This window comes from Brachypodium distachyon, chromosome 4, assembly GCF_000005505.3.
Source record: "Brachypodium distachyon strain Bd21 chromosome 4, Brachypodium_distachyon_v3.0, whole genome shotgun sequence".
In the NCBI taxonomy this organism is placed as follows: Eukaryota; Viridiplantae; Streptophyta; class Magnoliopsida; order Poales; family Poaceae; genus Brachypodium; species Brachypodium distachyon.
In genome coordinates, this window is record NC_016134.3 from 41,467,522 (window position 1) to 41,490,358 (window position 22,837).

A 22,837-nucleotide genomic window follows, 5' to 3' on the forward strand; every position below is an offset into this window, starting at 1 on the left:
GGTGGGATTTAGTGATATTCATTGTTTTAACCTTGCACTTGTTGCAAGGCAAGCTTGGTGGATTATTGACGAGTCAGAATTGCTGCGTGCGACTATTTTGGAAGCAAAATACTTCCAAAATTGTGATGCGGTTAATGCAACGTGAAGAAAGGCACCTCCTTCACTTGTTAAAGCACATGGTAGTTCTGCAACCAGTGAAGAAGGGACACATTTGGAGAGTTGAAGATTGGGGGAAAAAATCAACATCTATGATGATTGTTGACTGCTAAATTATTATTCTCGGCGTGTGATATCTTGTCGTGGGACACCGGGTCATGTTTAACGTTGTTGGTCTTATTGACCCGTCAACAAATATATGGGATGAAGAGCTGGTCCGACAACATTTTTGAGGTTGACACGCTGGGCGTATCTTGGGAATCCCCCTTCTGCTACATGAATTGTTTGATTTTCTTGCATGGAACTTGACCAAGTTAGGAATCTTCTAGGTCCAGTCAGCCTATCACGCTGAATGGGAGCACCGGTATGGGCGCAAGCTCAAACGGCAGGACGGTTAGGGATTTTGCATCCGATTTGGGAATGTGTTTGGAAGCTTTGAGCTCCGGAAAAGATCCCGTTCCTCGTTGATGAATCTTGGCGAACCGACATGTGAAATTGAATACACAATGCCCCTTGCGCGGTTGTGCCAATAAGGTATGAAGGATATCAAGCATCTACTGTTCATGTCCATGTGCGCGGGAAGTCTAGTGTGAATTGGAGTTCGGCCAGATGATCAAACATGCATATGATATTGACCGCAGAGGGCCGGCTATCCTAGAGTTTCTCATGTCGTCGCTGAATGTCGTCGTCCTAGATGATCTGCCTGATCACAAGTGCATCAATATTTCGCTACCACGGCCTAATACTTTTGGTGGGAGAGACGCTAGTAGGCTGTTAATGAGGGAACCCGTGCCTCCCCCAAGAAGGTTGGTCATGCTGAGCAAGGTACTGATTGCTAATAATTGCACTGTCCGAGAGCCAAACCAAAGTGAAAGGGTTGGATGAAACCACGCAGAGTCCTTCCAAAACTAAATATAGATGCAGCCTTTGATGAAGACGAGCTCAGAAGTACAATTGATACAGTGTTGCGGGATTTTAAGAGCGATTTTGTTGCGACGACATGTCAGAAGCTTGAAGCACGTCTTGATGCACATGTTGATGAAGTTTTAAAATGTGGGTTGGCCTTCTCCTCACTTAGACGATAGATTGCAACCGTGTGATCGTCAACTCTCATAATCAAGAGGTGGTCCACGTCACGAATCATGGAGGGAAATTGGTCACAATTGGAGCGGCAATTTATGAAGGCTGTAATTGCATGGTTGCTGATTTTCTTGATATCACTCGAGAGTTTGCTCAAATGGTCTTCCTTCAACGACATAGCTAGAAAATCCACGTGATGGCATTGTATCTCCTTTTGGAAAGATGTGTACTTGTAGTCGTGATTGAAAATCAATAAAATGACCCTGGTGTAAAAAAAATCAATATTTTTGTTGGAGTGGAAAAGTAGAGGGTAGTTCAAGTGGAGTCGGGAAAAAACTGACACCCGTCCCACCTCGCCTCAACCCTAGCTGGCGGCCCGCTGCCACCGGCACCGTCGAGGCTGAACCTCGTCGGCGGATCCCTCCTCAAGCCAACCTTACCCTCTCCCGCAACCCCAAGGAGCCGCCGCCCCCCTGCACTAGCCAAGAGGCCGCCGCTCGTACTCCAGCAGAGGTCGCCGCGCCGCCACTCTCTCTACTTGAGGAGTGATCGCCCCGGCCGCCACCCTTCTACCCCAGCAGAATTCGACGTCACCGCCACCCCCTGCAGCAATACTCGCCGTCGCCACCGCGCCCTCTGCCGCCCTACCGTGCGTGATTCCCTACCGCGCCGCTGCTGCCACCCATCTCCGGCGCCGCCGCCGCCGCTGCCACGCCCCGTTGCTCTCGCGCGCCACGCATCTCCGCCGCCATCGCCGCACCGCCCCTCTCGCGAGAGCCTCCGTCGCTGCCGAAACATCCACTGCCGAAGCCGATCTGTCATCACCGACTCGCTCACTTTCATGGTAATAGCTGCTCCCTGTTCTTTCTTTTTGTCGATTGGATTGCATGGACGATCACCTGTGTGTCCCCAGTCGGACATTCATTCCGGCTGCTCTATGATTTTTGTTTTGTTTCTGTGGATGTGGATTGAATTGCATGATTTTTTGTTATTCAGAGATGAGAATTGATCAATCGGTAATGCTGTGTTATGGTTGCACTTAGATTAGAGACAAATAGAAGGAAATATTTGAAAATAGAAGGAAATATTTGATGAGAAGATCATTGCATCAGGTTGGATTCATATGTATGTTGAAATTGTTGATGACGCCGCATCTAGGAGCAACTTGAAATTATTGATGGCCTGATATGATTTATGTTTTGCCTCTGTGTGGATGTGGATTGGATTGCATGATTGTTTGTCTTTTGGAGATGAAAATTGATCAATCGGTAATGCTGTGTTATGGTTGCAATTAGATAAGAGACACATGAAGCAAATGAATTCTTGTTGCTGAGGTATTTTATCCGCTTCTCCAAACTCTAATATCCAAAGTCATTAATTGGACCTCCTCAACTCCGGTTCCAATTGAGATGCTGGAAGGAATGGAGCCATTTTGAGTAACGCTTATTTCAAAGAGTGAAAATGATATCTGCGATACATATGATGATTTTTTTTTTGTTGCTCTATTTTTTTCCTACCACTGAGGGAGAGCTATCCAATCCAAACACAGGTTTCATTTATAGTTTGGAGGAGAAAAAGGGTGCTCCCAAATGGATGTCCTTCTTTTGCATTGAAAACACCTGACCTGCAGCTCTTTTTTTTTTGTTAACATATAAGCTTTCATTGAAATAGCATAGCTTTGAAGTGTCTTTTTTCCAAAGCCGCTTTCTTTTTGCGTCTAAAGTTACTGTTCATGGTGGGAAGAATTGGAAAGAAGTTTGATGTTGCTGCATGCAGGGATTTTCAGTTTCTGACATGCTTTCTCTTGTAGCTTTTAGTTTCATAGTGCACCGGATTGTAGTGATTAGGCCTTTATTTTATTTTTCCTAAACAGTGAGAAGGATGACTACGAAGTTGTTCGGAAAGTTGGGAGAGACAAATACAGTGAAGTCTAGGGCATCAATGGTAACCATAGTGAGAAATGTTATTAAGAGCTTCAGTAGCGATTTGAGAGAGAAAAAATGCTTGGCCTTGAGATTTTTGGTCCTGTTATTAAATAGATAATTGTTTTACTTTGACCATCTTATTCCAAGCAAATTCAGCCTGTACTCTTTCCAGGGAGGAAAAAGAGGGCACAGCAAAACAAACTGTATAGTATTTTTGTTTCTTACTATTAATAAAATCTAAACTGTTGATGAGGACGGGAGCATGGATCGGAGTATGAGCAGGCAAGTTGCGTCCACTTGCGCTAGCTCACCTATGGTCCATCTTAGCAACAGAACTATGTAAATATGGTGAGATACGTGGATATATGTAAATATTAGCCTACAAAATTATACCATAACCGTGAAGGTTTGGTTCCTTGTGGTGGAACCAGCCCACCCGGTTCAAGTCCTAGCTTGGCATGGGTGTTGCATTTACCTGGATTTATTCCAGGGTTTAACCGGCATTGTTCTTTCAGTAGCTCAGTCTCTCGAAGGTGCTCATAGGGATAGGGTGTGCGTGCGTGCGTGCGTTCATAGGGGTGAGTGTATGCTTCTACGTTTGTATTGTGTTCCTAAAAAGAAAATTATACCATAGGCATGCCACCGTCACCCGAGGGACCATGGAAGGGGGGGACGGAGAGCGGAGGGAGGTGGCGCAAGAGTTAGGTAACTTGAGGGCCGAGCATTGTGAAACTCCAAAGGAGAAGGAGGTTTCACACGAGATGTGAGGGTGGGGGCGAGGGAGGGGAGTTGTCAGTTTTTTTATACTTCATAGGGTATTGGACGGAGGATATTATGATATCGTGTGTTGCACGTGCATGCTTACTAGTCAGATCAATAGAAGAAAAAGGGTAGTTTGGACTTTGGACTTTGGACTTTAAACACCAATCTTCATCTGATTTGAATCTGGAGCTAGCTTGGTAGCCAAACACATTTAGTTGGTGAATTGGAGTGGAGCCCTCCCAAACACAGTTTCACATGGTGCAACCGCCGCCAAGAGCATCTTCTCCCAATTTCTCTGCAACCTCTCACTCCCGATCCAGAGCCTACACCAACCTCAGCTGTCACCTCCGCCTGTGAGTCCACGCCCACCTGTCCCGCATTTCCGCCGCCGAGAGCATCTTCTCCCAATTTCTCTGCAACCTCACTCCCGATCCAGAGCCTACACCAACCTCAGCTGTCACCTCCGCTTGCGAGTCCACGCCCACCTGTCCTGCATTTCCGCGGGGATGAGAGCATGGCTGGCCGACCTCTCCAGATCAAGCAACTGGTCTTAGCGGTGACGAGAAGCAAGCTGCAGAGGAGGGAGACGGGGAAGGGAAGAGGTGTTGGTGGGAGGGAATGCTCCGATGGGGAATCCCGATCTTGCTAGCAAGGATGGGAAGCCCAAAGGCAATTTGGGGCACGGTTGGAAATGGGGTTTGTGATGTCGAACCTGTTGGAGCCTGATTTTTGGGCATATTCCTCAAATAAAGCTATGTTGAGCTGTTTCAGGCATCTCTTGGAGTTGCTCTTACTGGGTTGTAGCATTAGTATATGTGTTTGGTTTATGAACTACATTGCACCGACACAGCGGCATGGACATGGCGACACACATATGGGGACACGGGATACGGCATTTTCCAAAATACAGCCATACGGGGATACGGCAAATATATAAATAATCAAAAAAAGGTAATTAGTAAGAGAAGATACTGCCCCATTTGTTACGTGCCTACTGCCTGTGCCTCCAATACATGCATCAATGCTTCAATAACAATAATCCTACATGATTGTTCATTCTCAGTGCATTCACTCCCACCAACAGAGGATTGGCTGCTGGTCATGCCAGTGCCAGTGCCCCTTCCCACAGACGCCATGCTTCCTAAAACAGCAGCATTTGCCATCAGCACACGCACAGGGGCTTGCAACACAGTAGCACAGAAGAAAAAACAGAGGTGGAGGGATTCGGAGGGGTAGAGAAGAGGGAAGACCGGAAGAGCTCGTAGCTTACCTGCTGCCGGATCCCAGAGTTGGACTCTGGAGGCCGGAGGGTGGACAGCAACGGGTGGAGAAGATTTGAGGCAGCACGCAGCATCCAGCGGCGTTGGGACCTGAGGCATGGGGGACAGCGGCGCAGACACAACGTCTCAGGAGCACTTGAGAGGTAGGTCAGGTTAGGTTAGGGTCACAGCTGGTGGCGAATGATTCCCGATCCTGCAAGTTAGGTTTTTTTTGTTGCCATCCCTATCCGCCAGATCACGTCGTGTCCCTGCATATCCAAGCTGTATCCCGAATTATTTTAATTTTTTAATAAAAAAACAAGGGATACTTGGGGACACCCGTGTTGCCGTGTTGGGGCGGCCATATTGGTGCTTTTTAGTTTATGAATAGCACACAGAAACAACCAGAAAATTTCACACACAAGTCTGCAGGGAAGGTAGATGAATTTTGTTAGGAGCTGAGCTGAATGTGAATGGTAGTCTATATGAATTTCCTGTGTGGGGGCATCTAGTCAGTTGCGCACTGTTCCTTGTCATTGGTGAATCATTGACTCAGTTGACTTGCGAAATTTTGTAAGATGTGATCGTTTGTGATATAATGTTTGATGCAAAGAAAAATAAGGTTCATGCTTTTGCTTCTCCACAATTTCTACGACATATCTGTATTAACGCAATATAAGCCTGTGCCCAGGCTTGTCAAATTTGTTTGGGTAGTTATAACATCCACATTTTCTAGATATGATATATAAACTGAGTGGTTCAAGATTTGTTGCACCGAGTTAAAGATGTTATTGAGCTGGGCAGCCTGGCCTTCAGCGCTTCACTAGAACAAACACTTTTTATAATGCTGCATATATTTCGTCTATGTATCACCTCATTAGAATAATTCCAAATATCAATGTTTACTTCAGGTAATTCTCCTGAACTGCCAAACGAGTTCACTTGTAAGCCCTGATGTTACTTGGCCACTGTCTCGATGAAGTGTTGGAAGTTTTTCTCTAATTATCGGCAAAACTGAATAGCGTGGATATTCACTGTAAATTGTTATGCATCTAGTCTCAACATAAAAAAAATCTACTTTGTTTATCGGGTGCAGATGATAGACATGGTTTCTGCTATTGAAGAGCTTAGTGGGCTACCTTCTAGGGAACTTAGTGAGATGCTGAAGGAGTCAGAGAGCTTTGTTTTGCAGTACAAGGCAGAAGATGGAGGTCCAAAGCAGGTACTTAGTCACAGCGTTACATATATTTCATTCTCTTTTTCCCTAACACAGGTTCTATGTAGGTGGACATGGAAAAACTTGTATCGTCGCTTCCTCTTCATCTTCTTGCTGTATGTTTGGAGCTTGGAAGAGATTCAGATTTAACATATGTACTTCGTGGCATCCGCTTTTTGCATAGTTTATCTGAGCTAGCAACTCGTTACACTAGGCTGGAGCAGGTAACTTCTGTAATTTCACACAAACTTGTCCATTTCATCTCATATGACATCTTATCCTGTTTGTTTGAATCACGATATTCTTTGAGCTCTCTTTTTCTTTCTTGTCAAATTTAGCTAATGTATCACATCATAAAGTAAAATAACTACGTCTTATTTGTGTTCTCTGATGCATGCACTAATTTGAGTTATTTATGCAGCTCGTTTTGCGATGCTTGCACTATTGTCTTTGTGTCTTTTGTCCAATAAAGCTCAACTTGCTCATGGATTTCTGTTTTACTGTGTTGTTAAATATGCTAATTGAGTATATGATGAGCATTGAGCCCAAGGCTTGTTTACTTTCTTACAGCTTCTTCTGGATGATGTGAAATTATCTGAACAAGTCATGGACCTAATATTATTTGTGCTAACTATTCTGGCCCACCAGAAGAAGGTTTGGCAACCACCAGATTACTTATTGAAAGTGGCATTCTTATATTATTATAATTTTGTACTAATTTCTAGTAACATCTATTATTTTAAATTAGGAAAATCATCTTGGTGCTTCTCCCTTTATACATTCATCACTTGTAGCAGCAAGTCTTCATCTGTTGACAAGTTACTTTTCATCTCAGTGCCATGAACTTGTTCATATTCTTCTTGCACATTCAAAGGTAACACATCTGGTAATTTAGTGAATATTTAATCCCATGACTCGATTCCGAAGAAGCTGTGAACTAAAAGAATAGAAGTAACCTCAAGATTTTTTCAGATTTTATTGTGGATCTAGCCCCTCTTTTGTATTGCTTTTGGTTTCTGAACTTCCAGCTTTTATCAGTTTTCATCCCCAGTCCTCACTACCAGCTTTTCTTTAATAATTTCATTGCCGTTTTGTAACATATTGAGAAATACTCCTTCCGATCCATAAAAAGTGTCGCCCATTTGAAATGGGCAAACACTTTTTATGGATCGGAGGGAGTAGGCTTTATCCTTAAGGTTCCAATCAAAATTCATTTCTGTTAACTCTGTTGTTAACTTGTTTTGCTGTTCAATCAGATCAGTAACAAGTGTAGCTGCCAGATTATTCTGAGTGAAAATTCGCGGTATCTTTAAAATGTGTTAAAATCTTTGGTTGAGCTATTATCTTAAAGCTTGTATCAGTGGCATGATGTTATGATATCATGTTAGCATATTACTTTCTTCAGTTATTCTACTGCTTCATGTAAATCCTAGTGGGTGATAAAGACATAAAGTTTTGTTGACTATTGTCCACTGTATGTTTCTATGTGTTGAGATAGTAATTATTTGAATCATGTTTCGTGTTTATGTATGTCACTTGGACACTTGTGCGTCTCCTAGGTCCTTTTTTGTGTACTCCCTTGCTCAGTATCACATCCTTTAAAATCAATCTTATGTCAGTAATACATGGATGTGCTACTTGTTAGTCACTTTGTATTCAATATCCATCTCTGTTAATATTCAATGTTTCATGGTCAGGTTGATATATTTATGGATGTGGCATTTGAGAGTCTGCATGAAGATATGAAGTTATTGAGTCTCAGGCTATCAACATTGGGCACCGATGCCTTTCCTGTTGGTCCTTTTGACTCACAACTTACCCACTTCATCTGCCAACAGTGCGAAGCATCATTACAATTTCTTTTGTTGCTGTGCCAGCAGAAGTTGTTTCGAGATCGTATTTTTAAAAACAAGGTCTTATATATCTTTAGATATCTTATTTCTTTGTATGCTAGTTCTACTGTTGAAGGAAAAACTGCTGAATGAGACCTCCTTGTTTTCCTGCTTTATGATTTATCAAGATATCCTTATTTGTGTAATAATAGAATGGTATCACACAAACTCATTACCTGTTCTCCAGTCTCAGTTCAATGCTTGCATCTTAGTACCCCTTGAATAAAATTTCCACAAGGTAGAGTAGGGTTTAGATGAACCTAGTGGGAGGAACGATACTTCATTTTGGTGATGCATACATCTCTTGTGTTTTGTGTTTTTATATTAAAAAATATGTTTATATGGTCAATTTGCAGTTAGTTGCTGTCTATCCTTACATGGTATGCCCCGAGGATAAAACTTAAGAAATTACAAACTCAATGCAGGAGCTCTGTAGAAAAGGAGGTATACTGTCACTCTCTCTGACTATATTGAAGTTAGGTGTTCCAGAATGTCTGCAGGGATCAACTCATATTGTTTCTTCCATTTCCAGACTGAAGGCAAAAGTCCTTTCTATTGTAAGTTGCTCACTAGTCTCGACGCATGATTTTACTTTGTTTAAATCAAGTACTTCCTCCGTCCCAAAATAAGTGTCGCATTTTTTTCTCTCAAAATGATCAAATCTACACAATGAAAGGTGTACGTATCTAGAGTCTAGACAATTTCGCACGGAGGTAGTAGTATACCGTTACTATTTACTGCATACACAACATTGAATTACTAATGAAATGCTTGTTATATACATTCTCTAGGTGCTACAACTTTGCGAAGCTGAAAGTATTTCTTACCTTGATGAAGTTGCCACTTTACCGAAGAGCATGCAACTAGGGCAAACCTTGGCACTCGAGGTTAGTTCTCCTAGGGCTGACTACAGATGCTGAATAAGATTGCTCTTTTTCTGCAGCATCTGGAAATGTCATTCAATTGCTGACAAATTTATTACTATCATTACTGCAGGTTCTTGATTTGCTGAAAACTGCATTTGGAAGAAAGGAAAAACCTGCGGCTGGTTCTCATGATAAGAGTTTCCCCATGGGTTCTGTGCTTATCAGTGCGTTACGTCTTGTTGATGTATTCTCTGACGATTCAAACTTCAGATCGTCCTTCATAACTAATACTGTAAGCTTTACACTTAACTGCTTCTACTACCTTGATAGGTCTATAGCCTTTTAGCAAAACCGAGAGAAGTGTTTTTCTGATGTAGAGATAATATTGTACTTCAACTTCTTTCTGTTCATCTCTTTTGCAGATTCCCTTTCTGACCCAAATTTTGGCTACTCCTCATGATGAGTTTTCCTCGAGTTGGTGCTCTGTCAATATGCCAGTGATTGAAGAAGATGCTAATCTAGAATATGATCCATTTGGTGCAGCTGAGTTGGCACTGGTAGCTGCTTCCGATATCGATATGTTAACTGAAGCTAAAGCTAACTATTCATGCCCTTTGCGCACTATCAGTGTGTCTACAATAACATATGCCCAGACAAGAACGTCATATGTGGTGAAAATAATAGCAAATTTGCATGTCTTTGTTCCAAACATATGTGAAGGTCAGTCCTTTTTCTCACTTGCTATGAGCTGCCATTCAACTTTTGTGTAACATTGCTAAAAGCAAGTTCCATCATCATGTTAACAGAGCAAGAAAGAGACCTTTTTCTTCAGAAATTTCAGAAATACTTGTTATCAGAGAGTCCTAGGCCATCATTGGACCATCCAGCATCTGATGAGGCCACTACAGTTTGTAGAAACTTGGGTACAGTCACATGTCCTTTTCTTTTACAATTTTTTGTGAGTATGTTTATTCATTATATTGCATATCTAACCTCCTCTGTTGCTCAATTTGCAGAATCTTTGTCCCGTTATGCTAAATCATTAATTCCTAATCACTTATTAAATGAGGAAGATGTGCAATTATTAAGGTGGGAATGCCATTTTGGCTGATCCTTATATTTTTTCCTCTTTCCCCGCATAGACCAATATTTTGTTTGCATGCCTGGTTTATTTGTTGATATTTCGTTGTCATTGTTGCATTCACCTGACAATTCTTTGGTCATATTTCTCAAAAATTTCTTCTTCCTATTGCAGTGAATTTGCTTACAAGTTACAAAAATGGTGTGAATCACTAGCAGGACTGAGAACATTGCAGGTTTGTTTGCTTTACTCATTTGATTATGAGCCACAAACATACGAAAACTTTGTGTTTACTAGCTAAATACACGTGCGTTGCTATGGAATTATCATTATTATTATTATTATTATTATTTTGCATAAGTTGCTTAAATGCGCTTTTGCCCGTATGTTTCCAAATTTTGTGTTGATTAACAATTATTTCAAAATATACATCAATTGTAGTCAAAAGATTGTGAATTCGTGATATGTATATCTACCATATTGGATGGGTGCAATTACATCCATTTCCTATCAATATAGAGAATAGTCTCAGTTGAGTGAACGGACGACCACCAACTCAGATCTTTACAAGAAGTAAAGATAAAGGTGTTTCTCTGCTGGGCCCTGAAGGGATAATTTGCAAAATTTTGTATCCTGTAATAATAGTTTTAAAGTGCATAACCCTCACTTTTTGTCTGGCCAGTTTGATGGGTGTGTAAAATAGAACTTAGAGCCTTTCATTGGGTGGCAACTTCATAGCCTTTAAGCAGTTTACTCAGGGATGGAGCCAGGAAATTTACACCAAGGGGCAAAGCAAACAAAGAACCTACATCCGAGATATAACAGGGGCCGTAGAATAAAAGCAAAGTTAAATTTAATGTTGATGTTAGAAGATCTAGCCCTGTTTTTTTGCCATGGAAGGGAGGGAGGAGCTGTCTCTGCCCCTGAGTAGGCTGAGTTCACTCAATATTTCAATTTCATAGATGATCTCACTCTGTGCTGCTGTAGGTGGCAAAAAGTGAGACATCATTACAAATCAAGGAAGATTTGCAAAAAGTGATACATCATTTAACGGGAAGGTTAACTACTGTTCCAAATTCCAATATGAATAACCCTCTCAAGGTAGATATACTGTTGATTGCATTAGCTGTCGAGTTAGTACTGTATTTGATCCCAATCAAAATTGATACTAACAGGATGCACAGAACATGGAAGAGTCTACACCAACACCCTCCATGAAACAAGAGGGAAATGCTAGGGATGAGACTCCAAGAAAGCGTGCCAGCATAAATTGTGGGCTCCTGCAGAATTCAGTTGGTCAAAACCTAATTCATCTTGGTGTTGCGAGAACAACTAAGACAGGCTATCCGGGGGTCAGTACTGCTACTAGTACAGTACTCCAGCACTGTAGAAGCGTAGATCATTTCAAAACACCAGAACCTACAACAGAAAGTGGTCTTCAAGATGATGATGAGAGGCAACGTAAGAGAAAGAAGCGAACCATTATGAATGATGGGCAAGTAAATGAAATTGAGAATGCTCTAAATGATGAGCCTGAGATGCATAAGAATGCAACTTCACTTCAGGCATGGGCAGAGAAATTGAGTGGGCAGGTATACACACCTTTTTACTTGGGTAATATTTTATTCGGTCTAGTACATGGTTGTCTGATTCATGAAATATGGCCATACTTTTCAGGGTTCAGAGATAACATCATCACAACTAAAGAACTGGTAACGTTGAAATTACTTTACTCCTTTCCTAGGGATTTACCATTACTTTTAAAATATAACCAACTTTCTGCTTCAAATTTATTTGTTGTTACAGCCTATTTATCGCTTTCTGTGCCTGCATCCATAACTATTTGTAATAGCCTTTTCTTTAAATTCCAGGCTAAACAACAGAAAAGCTAAGCTTGCTCGTGTTGCGAAAGAAAGAGGAGTACCATGTGAGGGTGATAATGCTGATAAGCCATCTACACCAGCTACTTCTCACTTTGGTGACTCCTCAGAAAGTGCTGGTGAGGAGAGCTATTTTCCACCTCCAAGGGTGATGAATGCTCTAGGCATATCAAAAGGCAACGGACAGCTAAATCAAGGCACCAATGATACAACTACGCAGGCAGAGTCCAACCAAAACATCATGATGAGCTGCCCTTTTACAAAATCATATTCTTTCGAGCTTGGGCGTCCGGTTTTGTTGATCGACAATCAAGGGAACGAAATTGGAAGAGGGGAGATTTTCCAAGTCGAAGGCATGGCACAAGGGAAGAGCCTAACAGAGAGTCACATCTGTATTATCAATATTACCGATCTTAAGATTGAGAAATGGAGGGAGCTCCCTCATCCCTCCGAGGCATCTGGAAGAACGTTCCAAGAGGCGGAATCAAGGCATGGTGGCGTGATGAGGGTGGCATGGGATGTTATCAGGCTTGCTCCAGTGGTGCCGTAAGTTCCATTCTTTTTGCAGCTTGTAGTAAGCCATCCTCCCATGTTGGCATCGAGAAAGTAGAGAGTAGAGAGAATTTCCAATCTATGGCAAATGAGCTGCTCAAGTAGATACTCGAGTAGCATTTGGCAAAACCCTTGAATATCGTCTGTTGACTGTTGTATCAATTCACCCAATGTTGTGCATGTTCAGGAGGAACTACACCCCCTCAGGTTATCAGTTCTATATATATGTTCATTGTTCATCGCAATAACTTCAATCTTACAGTGTTGCAATTACAAACATACGTGTCTGTCTGTTAGCTGGCGCATACTGTTAATTGCAAACACGAGAATTCCATTGAGTTGGGTCCAGTTTCGAAACTCCCAGGTCTTATCTTTATCTTGTTCTTTGGTGAGCAAGTGATCACTTTCATGGCGAGTATTGAACTGGGTTCACTTACAAAATCCCCAGGCCTTCTGTTTTATTTTTCACTTAGCTTGGCCGGGCAAGTGATCACTTTCATAGGGAGCTATACATCCACAATGCTTGTATATGATCACAGTAACGCAATGTCTGCGTTAGTTCAGATTGCGAGTAAAATTTAGGGTTTATTGGTGAGTGAAAATGAAAAAAAAGGTGAGTTCGTATTAAAAAAAACACAGTATTTGAGAAATACCCTGCAGCTAAAGGTGATAGATGCAAGCGTCAATGATTTCCAAGGGAACGTATCAGGTTGCAAATGGCTGTTTTAAGTGGATTCCTTCCCAACATTTGTTCTAATTGCCCATTTGAACTTTGCTGCATTTCTGTAGGAGCATAACCAAAGTTGGGGAAAAGCATTTCGAACTTTGCTGCATTTCTGTAGGAGCATAACCAAAGTTGGAAAAAAGCATTTCAGCTTGTAAAATAATAGAACTATATGATGTCCCACACGTTGTTGCGGAAATTTTAAGTTAACATAAAGTGTATTTAAAATTGCAAACATAGGCTCCCTCTGTCATGTCGCGTGCGTTTATTTGCGAAACCCCCCTCGTGTTTTCTCCGACAAGCATCGCGATCCTCCCGTCGTCTCACGCTCCGCATCGTCTCCGCGCCTCGCCCGTCGCCCGTGCCGCGCCGCGCCGGCCACCACGCATCGCTTGCGCCTGCGCTGCGATGCTCCCCCGCGCCTCCTCCCTCGATTCGGACGGCTTCCCCCACGCTGCTCCCCCGCGCCTCCTCCCGCGCCGCTGCTAAATCTGAAATCCGGCACCGGCGATTCGGGTGGCTCGGCGTAATTCGGCGGAATCGATGATCTGGTGATGTGGTGCTGCGGTGCGACGAGGTGGACGAAGCTTCCACCTTGTCCTCCATGGTGGGCGGCAGCGTGGAAGTGGGCGGCGGCGCGGAAGTGGGTGGTTGATGTCCCGATGAGATCTCTCGTTCGGGGACCGGCGGGCCCTCTTCCTCGTCGTTCCCCAGCTCCGCAAGCTTCCCCATCGATCCCCATCTCCTGCAAGTTAGATGGAGTACTCCGTATCACAAAAGAAGACCTTTTATCTGGTAAATTTAACATGTTTCTTTCTGCTTCAATTCTTGTGGATGCTTTGCCACAATTTACATACTCCTGGCTAAATTTTAGGACTAAATTTTCTGAGTAATATCACACAATATCACTTTTCACAATTTTCTGACTAAATTCCTCACTTAGGCTAGTGTTTTCACATACTTAGAAGACAAATTGGAGCTATTCTTGTTGTTTGATTGCAGTTTCTTTGTTGTTTATTCTCCTTTATCCTTCTGCAGTATGTTCTCAAAGAAAGAAGAAGGAAAAAGTTCATGGCAAAGTTCATAGTAAATGTTAAAGCACACTATTGCTATGAGTAATAGCTTTTTGGCATGGGCTCAAGACTAGTACAGTTCATATACTCCTGAAGGTTCATGTAGCTAGCTGTAGCTCTTGTAGATTGTTAGCTAGCAAATAAATTAAAAAGACTTTAATTATATAGAGAATACAGCTTGTGCCAAAAACATTAAACCATGTCCTCTCTCATCATTAATATGAAAAGAACTCTCATATTAATACCAACACATCACATTTCATAATGGGAGTAAATGTTTTCATACACATGGTAATATCATACATAAGTACACACAAGTACTATCATTCTCTTACTTTCTCTACCTCACATTTTCTTTCTCGGCCTGTCCTTCTATAAGTGCTTTGGTTTTTGCCAGTAAATCTGCCGTGATAAATGGTAGCTTCCCTTCTGCGCGCTCCTTATGCTTGTGCGGGAGGTCGTAGCCAATTCCTCCTTCCACTTTCATAGCCTCAGTCATACAGTACTGCAGTGTAATGAAGCTTCGAGCGAGCTTCTGGACATCGTAGTTATTGTATTCTTCCTCCACACCCTCTATTAGTTCTTTGATAGTTGTTGGTGCTCTGCTATCGGTGAGTGACCGGAGGGACCTGAAGAAGCACAGGTCGAGGACATTCATGTCCGGACTGTTTGGAGGCTGCTGTATCAACTTAATGTCCAGATCAGTCTCGTCCACGACTCGTTGAAAAGCATCATCAGTAGGGAGGAGATGAGGTTTAGCGTTATCTTGTTGTATAAGGATTGTTCTTCCTACATCCTCATCTGGCCACCGATCCTGGATAGCTGGAATGACCTTCTTGCAAATGAACTCTCTCATGACATCACGTGTAACAGTCACTGATTTCACTTCAAGTGTCCCCCTATCTCTGTGTTTGGAGTTTTTTTTAGCTGGCATCTCTTCGACAAAGGCGCAGGTGCCTATCTTTCCATCAAATGTGACCTCTCCACCTTCACCAAATCTTGGCTTCGCCACAGCCGTCAAGAACATAACTTTGCCAATGCTGTTCTTATTCTGCACTGTGCGCAATGGTCGTGGTTCACCAGGAAGGAGATAGTAGTTGTTGCTTATTCGGATCATGTAGAACCACTTTTCATCGATGTGGACGACATTGTCCATTTTCTTGAAGAAAGGGCAAGGAGTTGTCAAGCCATCATCGTCAAGCATCGAGACGCAAAATTGTAGTCTCTTAATCTTGTTTGCGTCTGTCATCGTATGCTTTATATTACTTCTGTGTCATTTCAAATCACCCAGCATAAACCTTTGGTGTAAGGTTGAGTGGCACACACCCAATGATTTTGCCAGACTCCGAATGGTCTTCCTTTTGTTGAGTGGTATTGTGAGTACCCTTGGCAGATCCAGGTCTTTCTTTTTTCGGCCAACATTACCTTTCTTCTTATTTGATACGTTAACTTCTTCACCTCGTGCAATCTGTGCCAGGGCTTTGGCCCATATTCTCTCAACAGTCCGCACACTTGTATCCATCAAGGCTGCAGTGATATACTTGTCTTGTGCTTGAATTTCTCCATCTCTAGTCCTGATTACCTCCAAAGCAAAGTAGACAGCATGCCTTTGCTCATTTGTCAATTCTGCTTTTGGATGTTCTTGAGCATCAGCTTCTTCTTGAGCATCCAAATCTTGATCAGCTTCTTCTTGAACATCCATATCTTGAGCAGCTTCTGGAGCAATCTCATTCAAATCAAAAGGAGCAACTTCTTCTTGAACATCCATATCTTGAGCAGCTTCTGGAGCAATCTCATTCAAATCAAAAGGAGCAACTTCTTCTTGAGCAGCTTCTTGAGCAATCTGGGCAGCAGCTTCTTCTTGAGCAATCTGGACAGCAGCTTCTTCTTGAGCAGTGGCTTCTTGAGCAATTTGAGCAACTTCTTGAGCAATCTCATTCAAATCAAAAGGAGCAACTTTTTGAGGAATCTCAGCATTAGCTTCTTGAAGAATCCGAGGGAACTCAGCAGTGTAGGTGTTATGTAGGTCAGTACACATTCCTGCAAAAGAGCGAGATTGTGGGCATGACATGGTTCCTTTTGAGAACAAGAATACTCCGTACAACAACTTAATCGAGCATAGTAGCTTACCGTGTACCATAGGTTCAGAGAAGATATCCTTTTGGTGCATCCTGTTATATTTCCACATATCCAATGCTCTATGGGGTAGCTTCTTCCTTTTCGAAACCAACTTACATAGTTTGTCGCCAGCAATTTGTTCCTTCATATAGCTGTGCAAAGAGAATGTTAATTTTATTCCTTGACATGATGAATTTGTCCTTGTAGGTCAGAGCTTATTGAAACTTACTCATTGGAGAGCACTAATAGAGCATCGAATTTCATCATTGGGGAACTTGAGGTGGAGATGGTTCCTTAATCTGCAGTAAAAGTACCAAGGTGAGTCAATATTAGGAGTACAAGTATATGCATGTCAACAAGTAAAATAACTCTAGAGCATGTCAACTGTTTATGCATATGTGACTTCAAGACTGTAAACACATTTTTTCAGCAAAGACACTAAAAACAACATCATTAATCAAGTGTTACCTTCTCCTTTGCCGAACTGAATTTGCTGTTGTTAACAGTTAAGTTAACAGAAAGTTCAGAACTGTTTCTGAACTATGCCCAGAACCTGCCCAGTATGCTGCTGGAGTTGGCAGCAACACTGCTAGTACTACGCCAAGGCAGTATGCCACACTGAAGCTGTACACATATATAAACAATTGTTTCAGATGTCAATGTTAACTCAAAGCTGAAATTCAGTTAATTAACTCTAGTCTCTTAATCTTTGAATGCACGACCATTAACTGTTAACTAGGGAGTATTAAATTCAGTTAACTCTAGTTAGAGTAAAGGCATGTCAACAGTAACTCTAGTTAGAAAGAGAAGCATGATTAATGAATCAAGTTAACAGACATGTACAGCGAACTGCAGTTAAATTCAGTTAACATCCAGTCACAAGATAGCCATGAATATTTCAGAACAGTCGAGTAGGAGATGTGCAATACTGTAGGAGTAATACTTTAACTAGGAGTAATACTTTAACTAGGAGTAATACCGTAACTAGGAGTAATACTTTAACTATGAGTAATCTAGGAGATGTGCAATACTGTAGTTAACTGAATAGCTACAAAAACAAGATCAGCTTAGAACAATATCCCAAATTGTACTACTCCTAGATTACAATAGTGACAAACCAAGAGCAGCTTCTTCTTGAATAACATGTGCTTTGTTACTCATTTTACCTGCTGTTACAACTGCAGTTCAGGTTCAGGCACAATTGCAGAGACTTCAATCACAACTTCAGTTCAGTTCAAGTTCAGGCGCAGCTGCAGCCTCAAATTTGCTTCAGTTCAGTGAATTGTCCAACTTCAGTTCAGGTACGTACAGTACAGGCACAAATTCAGTTCTGGAATGTCCAAGATAGGCACCTGGGTCTCAATTTTGCTTGTAGTCGGGTCTCTGCAGCTTGAATTTTAGCAACGATGATGATTTTCCTTGTACTCAGTATTCGTTCAGTGAAATTGAACCCGACGCAGGCTCTGCAGGGATTGAAATTGAGGATCAGAGGAAGGCGGCGACCTCGTCCTCGTCCAGGTCCTCGGCGACCTCAGAGGTCCAGGTCCTCGTCCTCGACGGAGTGGCGGCGGACGGCGAGGGAGCTGCGGAGGAGGGAACTGCGGAGGCGGCTGCAGACGAAGGAGGGAGCGCGGCTAGCAGGCCGGCCACCCTCCGCCCGGCGCGTCCACAAGCTTTGGCGGGAGGCCGGCGGGAGCTCCGCGTGCCTTCGGTGGCGCGAGGACAGCGGGAAGGCGACGGATGGCATGGAGGGCAGCACGATGGATCTGCGCGTCTGTGTGCTCTGGTGGGAGGCCGGCGGGAGCTCTGCTTGCCTCCGGCGGCGCGACGACAGCGGGACGAAGACGGAGGGCAGCGCGATGGGAAGATTTGGTTTTGAATTTCAGGTTTGAATTCCAAATTTCAAATGATCCGAACGTTTGGAGGAGTTTTTTGCAAAATTTGAATTGCACTGGAGGTGGAGGAGGAGGCGACATCCTTTCCTGGACAGAGGGAGTAATAAAATTGTACATTTTTCACCTAGTGGGAATAGCTTGATGGAAGTAACATGCATGCATGTGCAAAAGTATGAGTTTTCCACTAAATATGTGTGAACAAATTAATTATGTGATGATGTGACATGCTTGTATGTTTAGAGAAATTAGGTAGTGGATTGTTTCAACTTAGATATAGAAGATAGAAGACGTCTAACATTAGATAAACTTTTTTCAGGAGATTTAACATTACATAAACCATTTTCTAGGGAATCTAACATCACATGAACCTTGTTACGAAGAAGCTCGATCTGCAACGTAAGGTAGAAACCAGATGTTGCCATATAGCATCTCGCCACCCGGCACCCTTTCCGTCACGATCGGCAGGCGGTACACATCAGGGTTCCCGTAGTCGTGCCCGGAATGCCCGAAATTGGTCGACCTGCAATCCCTAGCAAAGTAGATGCGGTTGCCGCGGGGCCCGTCACGGAGCGAGCTACGCGTCGAGACGCATAGGCTGGAGGTGATCCCGGCCAGGATGGCATGCATTCTCCCCAAGGTCATCCACCGGGACCCACCTGCGCCGGAGCTCGTCGCAGCGGGACACCTCGAACCGCCGCCGCGAGCCGAAGCCGGTCGCCTCCTCCGTGGTGCTCACCATCAGAAGGTCCTCGCGCGACGCCGACTGGGCCAGGACGGCCCACGCCAACGGCGCGGCCCGCGGCTCCGTGAGGCGCCTCGTCCGCAGGCCCTTCCCCCCGCCGTCGGACGCCCAGGCGTTCACCTCGCCGTACGAGCAGCCTATGGCGCTCATGTTCGTTCTCGCGGCCGTGGAAATCCGAACGGATGAGCAAGCTTTCCTGCTTGGGGGGTACTCGTAGTCGTCGACGACGACGTCGATGGGTGTGAGCTCTACGGTCGGGTGATCTCCGAACCACCTGTTGCTTTTTACGAAGACGCTGTGCGGGCGGTTGGGTCGCCCTCCTAGCCCGCTGAGGCGCGTGGCGTTGAGCGCGGCGCGCCAGGATCTGCAGACGGCGGAGCAGCGCGCGGACGTTGTCCAAGGGCCCGACGCACCGGGCGATCTCGTCGAGCGCCTTCGTTGGCAGGTAGGAGAAACCGACGGCGGCCGCCATACGTACGTGTATAGGATGATCCAGTCCAAGGCGTCCTATGGCTACTGTTTGTGCTAGCTGCGCGCCGATGTTGCTTGATCCGAGAGTTTGCGAGTATTAAAGGGACCTTACCTTGAGCTGGTCCCAACGAAACCAAATACTCCCCCTCCGTTCATAAATACTTGTCGTTGTTTTAGACTTTTAGTACAAATTTTCATTAAAATCACGATAATTATTTAGAAATGGTTTTAGACTTTTAGTGCAAATTTCCATTAAAATCACGATAAGTATTTAGAAATGGAGTGTATATTAATAAAACGATTTCATACGCCGGCCGGATTAAACGCTCGAAGGCGGATATCCGTAGTGTCGCATCTTGCACCTCGTCTCCAGCGCACCCAGTGATTTGTGGAAATATTCTCTCAAAAGAAAGGTTACATGTCTAGGATATACCCTGCTTGACCAAAATTTCTTTTTGGGACGTGGCTATTTCAAAATCGCCAGTTTTTTTAAGAAAAATGAGTTTTAAATATTAGTCGACGTTTCATAACCGTTCGGTTAATATCGGAGGATCATCCCCGTTATCTCATTTCTCACTTGTTATCGTTGGAATTAAAATCTGATGGCTAACATGTCGATTGATTTCTAACTAAAAAACAGGCGACTTATCAATAACAAAACTGTGTTTTTAGAAACTCAGAACAAACCCAGACGCCCACAACACACATGTACACTCACCTTATGAACGCACACACGCACACTCTACTCTTATGAACACCTCCGAAGGACTGAACCGGCCAATCTTAAGAGATTGGCGAAGTCACCACATGCGCTTCGCTGCTGATAGATACGTTACCTACCACTGGGTGTGTTGGTTCCACCACAAGGAACCAGACCACCAAAGAGGTTGAGATAGGCTCATTTCACCCGCTTGATCGGTCTTTAATTTAAAAACACACGCACATTTTGCAAATCCTTACTACAAACAGATTTAAATCAGCACAAAGCACACGTTAACATACTTATGGTCTCTTTGATTCACAAGACCTACAAAACACATAACAACATGATTAGATTGTCACGTGCACTTGAATCCTATAGGATTGAATTTGTACAAGAAATTTGTTTTTTTGCGGGTAAGTACAAGAAATTTGTTTGATTCCGCCATAGAAGAAATGAAGGATTCTTTTCGAGAGATTTGAGTAGACGAAAAAAAAAAAGTTTCAAATATAGTGCAAAGAAAAGTTTAGAAGAGAATCCTACGTGCTTCAGTACTGCAAATCAAGCAATCGGCGAAGAAAAGAATCCTAAGAATTCTAACCCACCAAAAATTCTTATGAAAATACTTTGAATAAAAAAGAGGCTCTTGTATTTATTTTTTTACTAACTGAGACATTTATTATGGATCGGAGGAAGTGGTATATTCTATTTTTCACCCTCTAGTATGTTTTGACACTGTGACGACTTTTACCCTATTATTTATTTGCCATATTTTACCTCTAATTAACATGTTGTGACATGTTTTACCCTAGTTTATTTGGTTTTATCAACTAAAAGGCTAGATCAACTGCTTAGAATGGTGTATGCATGGCAACCGACTGGCATACTGGCCAGACGTATACTCGTTAGATGGTTACCAAATTTCATTATATTCAGTAAAATTATGTGAAATGTTTCAATTTATCAAACAGTTGTAACTAGCTGCACCACACTGCTCTCCGCTAGTGAACACGAGCGTACGTTGTCCACTTGTTGAGTGTCACATCATCCTTAGACACGGGACAACCTTGTTACTTTGGGAAAATAAATAACGAGGTGAAAGCCATTACAATGTGGTCTCTTTGATCAGGAGGATTTTGGGAACATGGGAATAAGAAACACGCGAAAATATGATAGATGCATGTGCACAACAAAGGATTGGATAACACATGTTCTTTTGAATTTTTTGCACCATTGGCCACTGCCAACGGAAATGCCATAAATGACACCCTCCCAAACGAAATGCCAAAAATGACCTTGCGGAAAATCCAGAAGGCGTCACGTCACACACAGTGCCAATGGTATCGGAGGAAAGTACTTAAATCCAATTGCATTGGAGAAAGGGCCTTAAGTCCAATTGTATTGATGGAAGGCCTATGCATGGACACTTTAGGGCAAAGGGGTCCGCATGATAGTTCTACTTTTCGTTTTCTTCTTATTCTTATTTGTTCTAATATTTGTAAATTTATTTGAATATCCAAATGAACTCCGATCTTTATGAAATTTTTAAGGTGAATGGTGTTACCCACATGCAGTAATTTTTTTGATTATTTTGGAGCAACTTTGAATTAAACAAGATTTGAATTCAAATAAATCCCAGAATTTCGAAATTGCTCCAAAATAATTTAAACTTTTACCGTAGGTGGATAACAACATTTTAAAATTATCCTCAAAATTTTATAAATATCGGAGTTCGTTTGGATCTTCAAATAAATTTTAAAAGTATCAGAACGAGTAAGTATAAGAAGAAAACGAAAAAGAAAATCAACCGGGTCCAATTGGATTGGATCGTTTGGATCTTTAAATAAATTGCAGTCCCGTCAATGCAATTGGACCTAAAGCCCTTCTTCCAACACAATTGGAGTTAAGCAGTTTCGTCCAATGCCATTGGCACGAAGTGCTACGTGGCATCTTCCAAGCCTTCCGCCTGGCCATTTTTGCCATTTCATTTTGGAGTGGGTCATTTCTGACAATTCCATTGGCTTGGGGGCCAATTGAGCTTTTGCTAGATTTGGTTGTTTGGTTCACAAGAATGCGAAAACATATAAATGTTCACAAACATGACCAAATTAAGTCAAATCATAGGCAAAATGAAGTTATGGTGTTATTATGCAACTAAACACGTTTGTCTTGTTTTCTGTGCAAAGAATCCAAAACTATTTCAAATATTCCCTCGATTCCAAAATATAAGACGTATATTTGATTTCCTGGCCAATGGTTTGACCTAGAATTACTACATCCTTATATATCTTATGTGATATCAATTTTATTTCGCATAAGTTACATATTAATAGACTAATTGTTGGTCAAAGACTCGGTCAAATGAAATGAAATGTGTCTTACATTTTGGAACGTAAGGAATAGAATAAAAAAATACATGCTGTTCTTTTAAAACTAAGATTAAAT

At 42.6% G+C, this 22,837-nt stretch overlaps 2 protein-coding genes and 1 long non-coding RNA gene across 6 annotated transcripts; 2 read left to right on the forward strand and 1 right to left on the reverse strand.

Annotated features, from left to right (window-relative positions):
• The first annotated feature begins 1,549 nt into the window (after positions 1-1,549).
• Positions 1,550-12,926, forward strand: LOC100829045 (nodulin homeobox). 3 transcript variants are annotated; one of them, XM_024463091.1, is made up of 18 exons: positions 1,550-2,080; positions 6,094-6,126; positions 6,279-6,404; positions 6,467-6,622; positions 6,969-7,052; positions 7,147-7,272; positions 8,096-8,311; positions 8,716-8,847; positions 9,082-9,177; positions 9,287-9,448; positions 9,579-9,876; positions 9,963-10,079; positions 10,173-10,245; positions 10,412-10,472; positions 11,225-11,338; positions 11,413-11,829; positions 11,915-11,949; positions 12,109-12,926. In XM_024463091.1, exons 1-18 carry the CDS (start codon positions 2,078-2,080, stop codon positions 12,665-12,667), a joined length of 2,808 nt encoding a protein of 935 aa, XP_024318859.1. In that variant the 5' UTR covers positions 1,550-2,077; the 3' UTR covers positions 12,668-12,926. The 3 variants fall into 3 exon arrangements, with proteins under 3 accessions (XP_024318859.1, XP_024318860.1, XP_003578513.2); XM_024463092.1 differs by lacking the exon at positions 11,225-11,338; XM_003578465.4 differs by lacking the exon at positions 6,094-6,126.
• Positions 12,927-13,682: 756 nt separating this feature from the next.
• On the forward strand, positions 13,683-18,749 carry LOC112272409. The gene is made up of 4 exons (XR_002966175.1): positions 13,683-14,188; positions 16,792-16,902; positions 17,769-17,885; positions 18,045-18,749. It is a non-coding gene; the product is annotated as an uncharacterized LOC112272409 (long non-coding RNA).
• LOC112272408 (uncharacterized protein CG45076-like) lies at positions 14,705-16,785 on the reverse strand. 2 transcript variants are annotated; one of them, XM_024463093.1, is made up of 2 exons: positions 16,597-16,785; positions 14,705-16,506 (listed from the first exon to the last, which is right to left on the reverse strand). In XM_024463093.1, the coding sequence occupies exon 2, from the start codon at positions 15,713-15,715 to the stop codon at positions 14,807-14,809; it is 909 nt and encodes a 302-aa protein (XP_024318861.1). In that variant the 5' UTR covers positions 15,716-16,506; positions 16,597-16,785; the 3' UTR covers positions 14,705-14,806. Both variants share the same exon structure in this region, with proteins under 2 accessions (XP_024318861.1, XP_024318862.1).
• Positions 18,750-22,837: the final 4,088 nt, after the last annotated feature.

Excerpts from the sequence above, each read along its gene's own strand:
- LOC112272408 (XM_024463093.1), bottom strand. The coding sequence starts at position 15,715 with ATGACAGACGCAAACAAGATTAAGAGACTACAATTTTGCGTCTCGATG.
- LOC100829045 (XM_024463091.1), top strand. Across the intron at positions 6,623-6,968 it reads GTTACACTAGGCTGGAGCAG|CTTCTTCTGGATGATGTGAA; the intron begins GTAACTTCTGTA and ends ACTTTCTTACAG. Across the intron at positions 10,246-10,411 it reads GAAGATGTGCAATTATTAAG|TGAATTTGCTTACAAGTTAC; the intron begins GTGGGAATGCCA and ends TTCCTATTGCAG.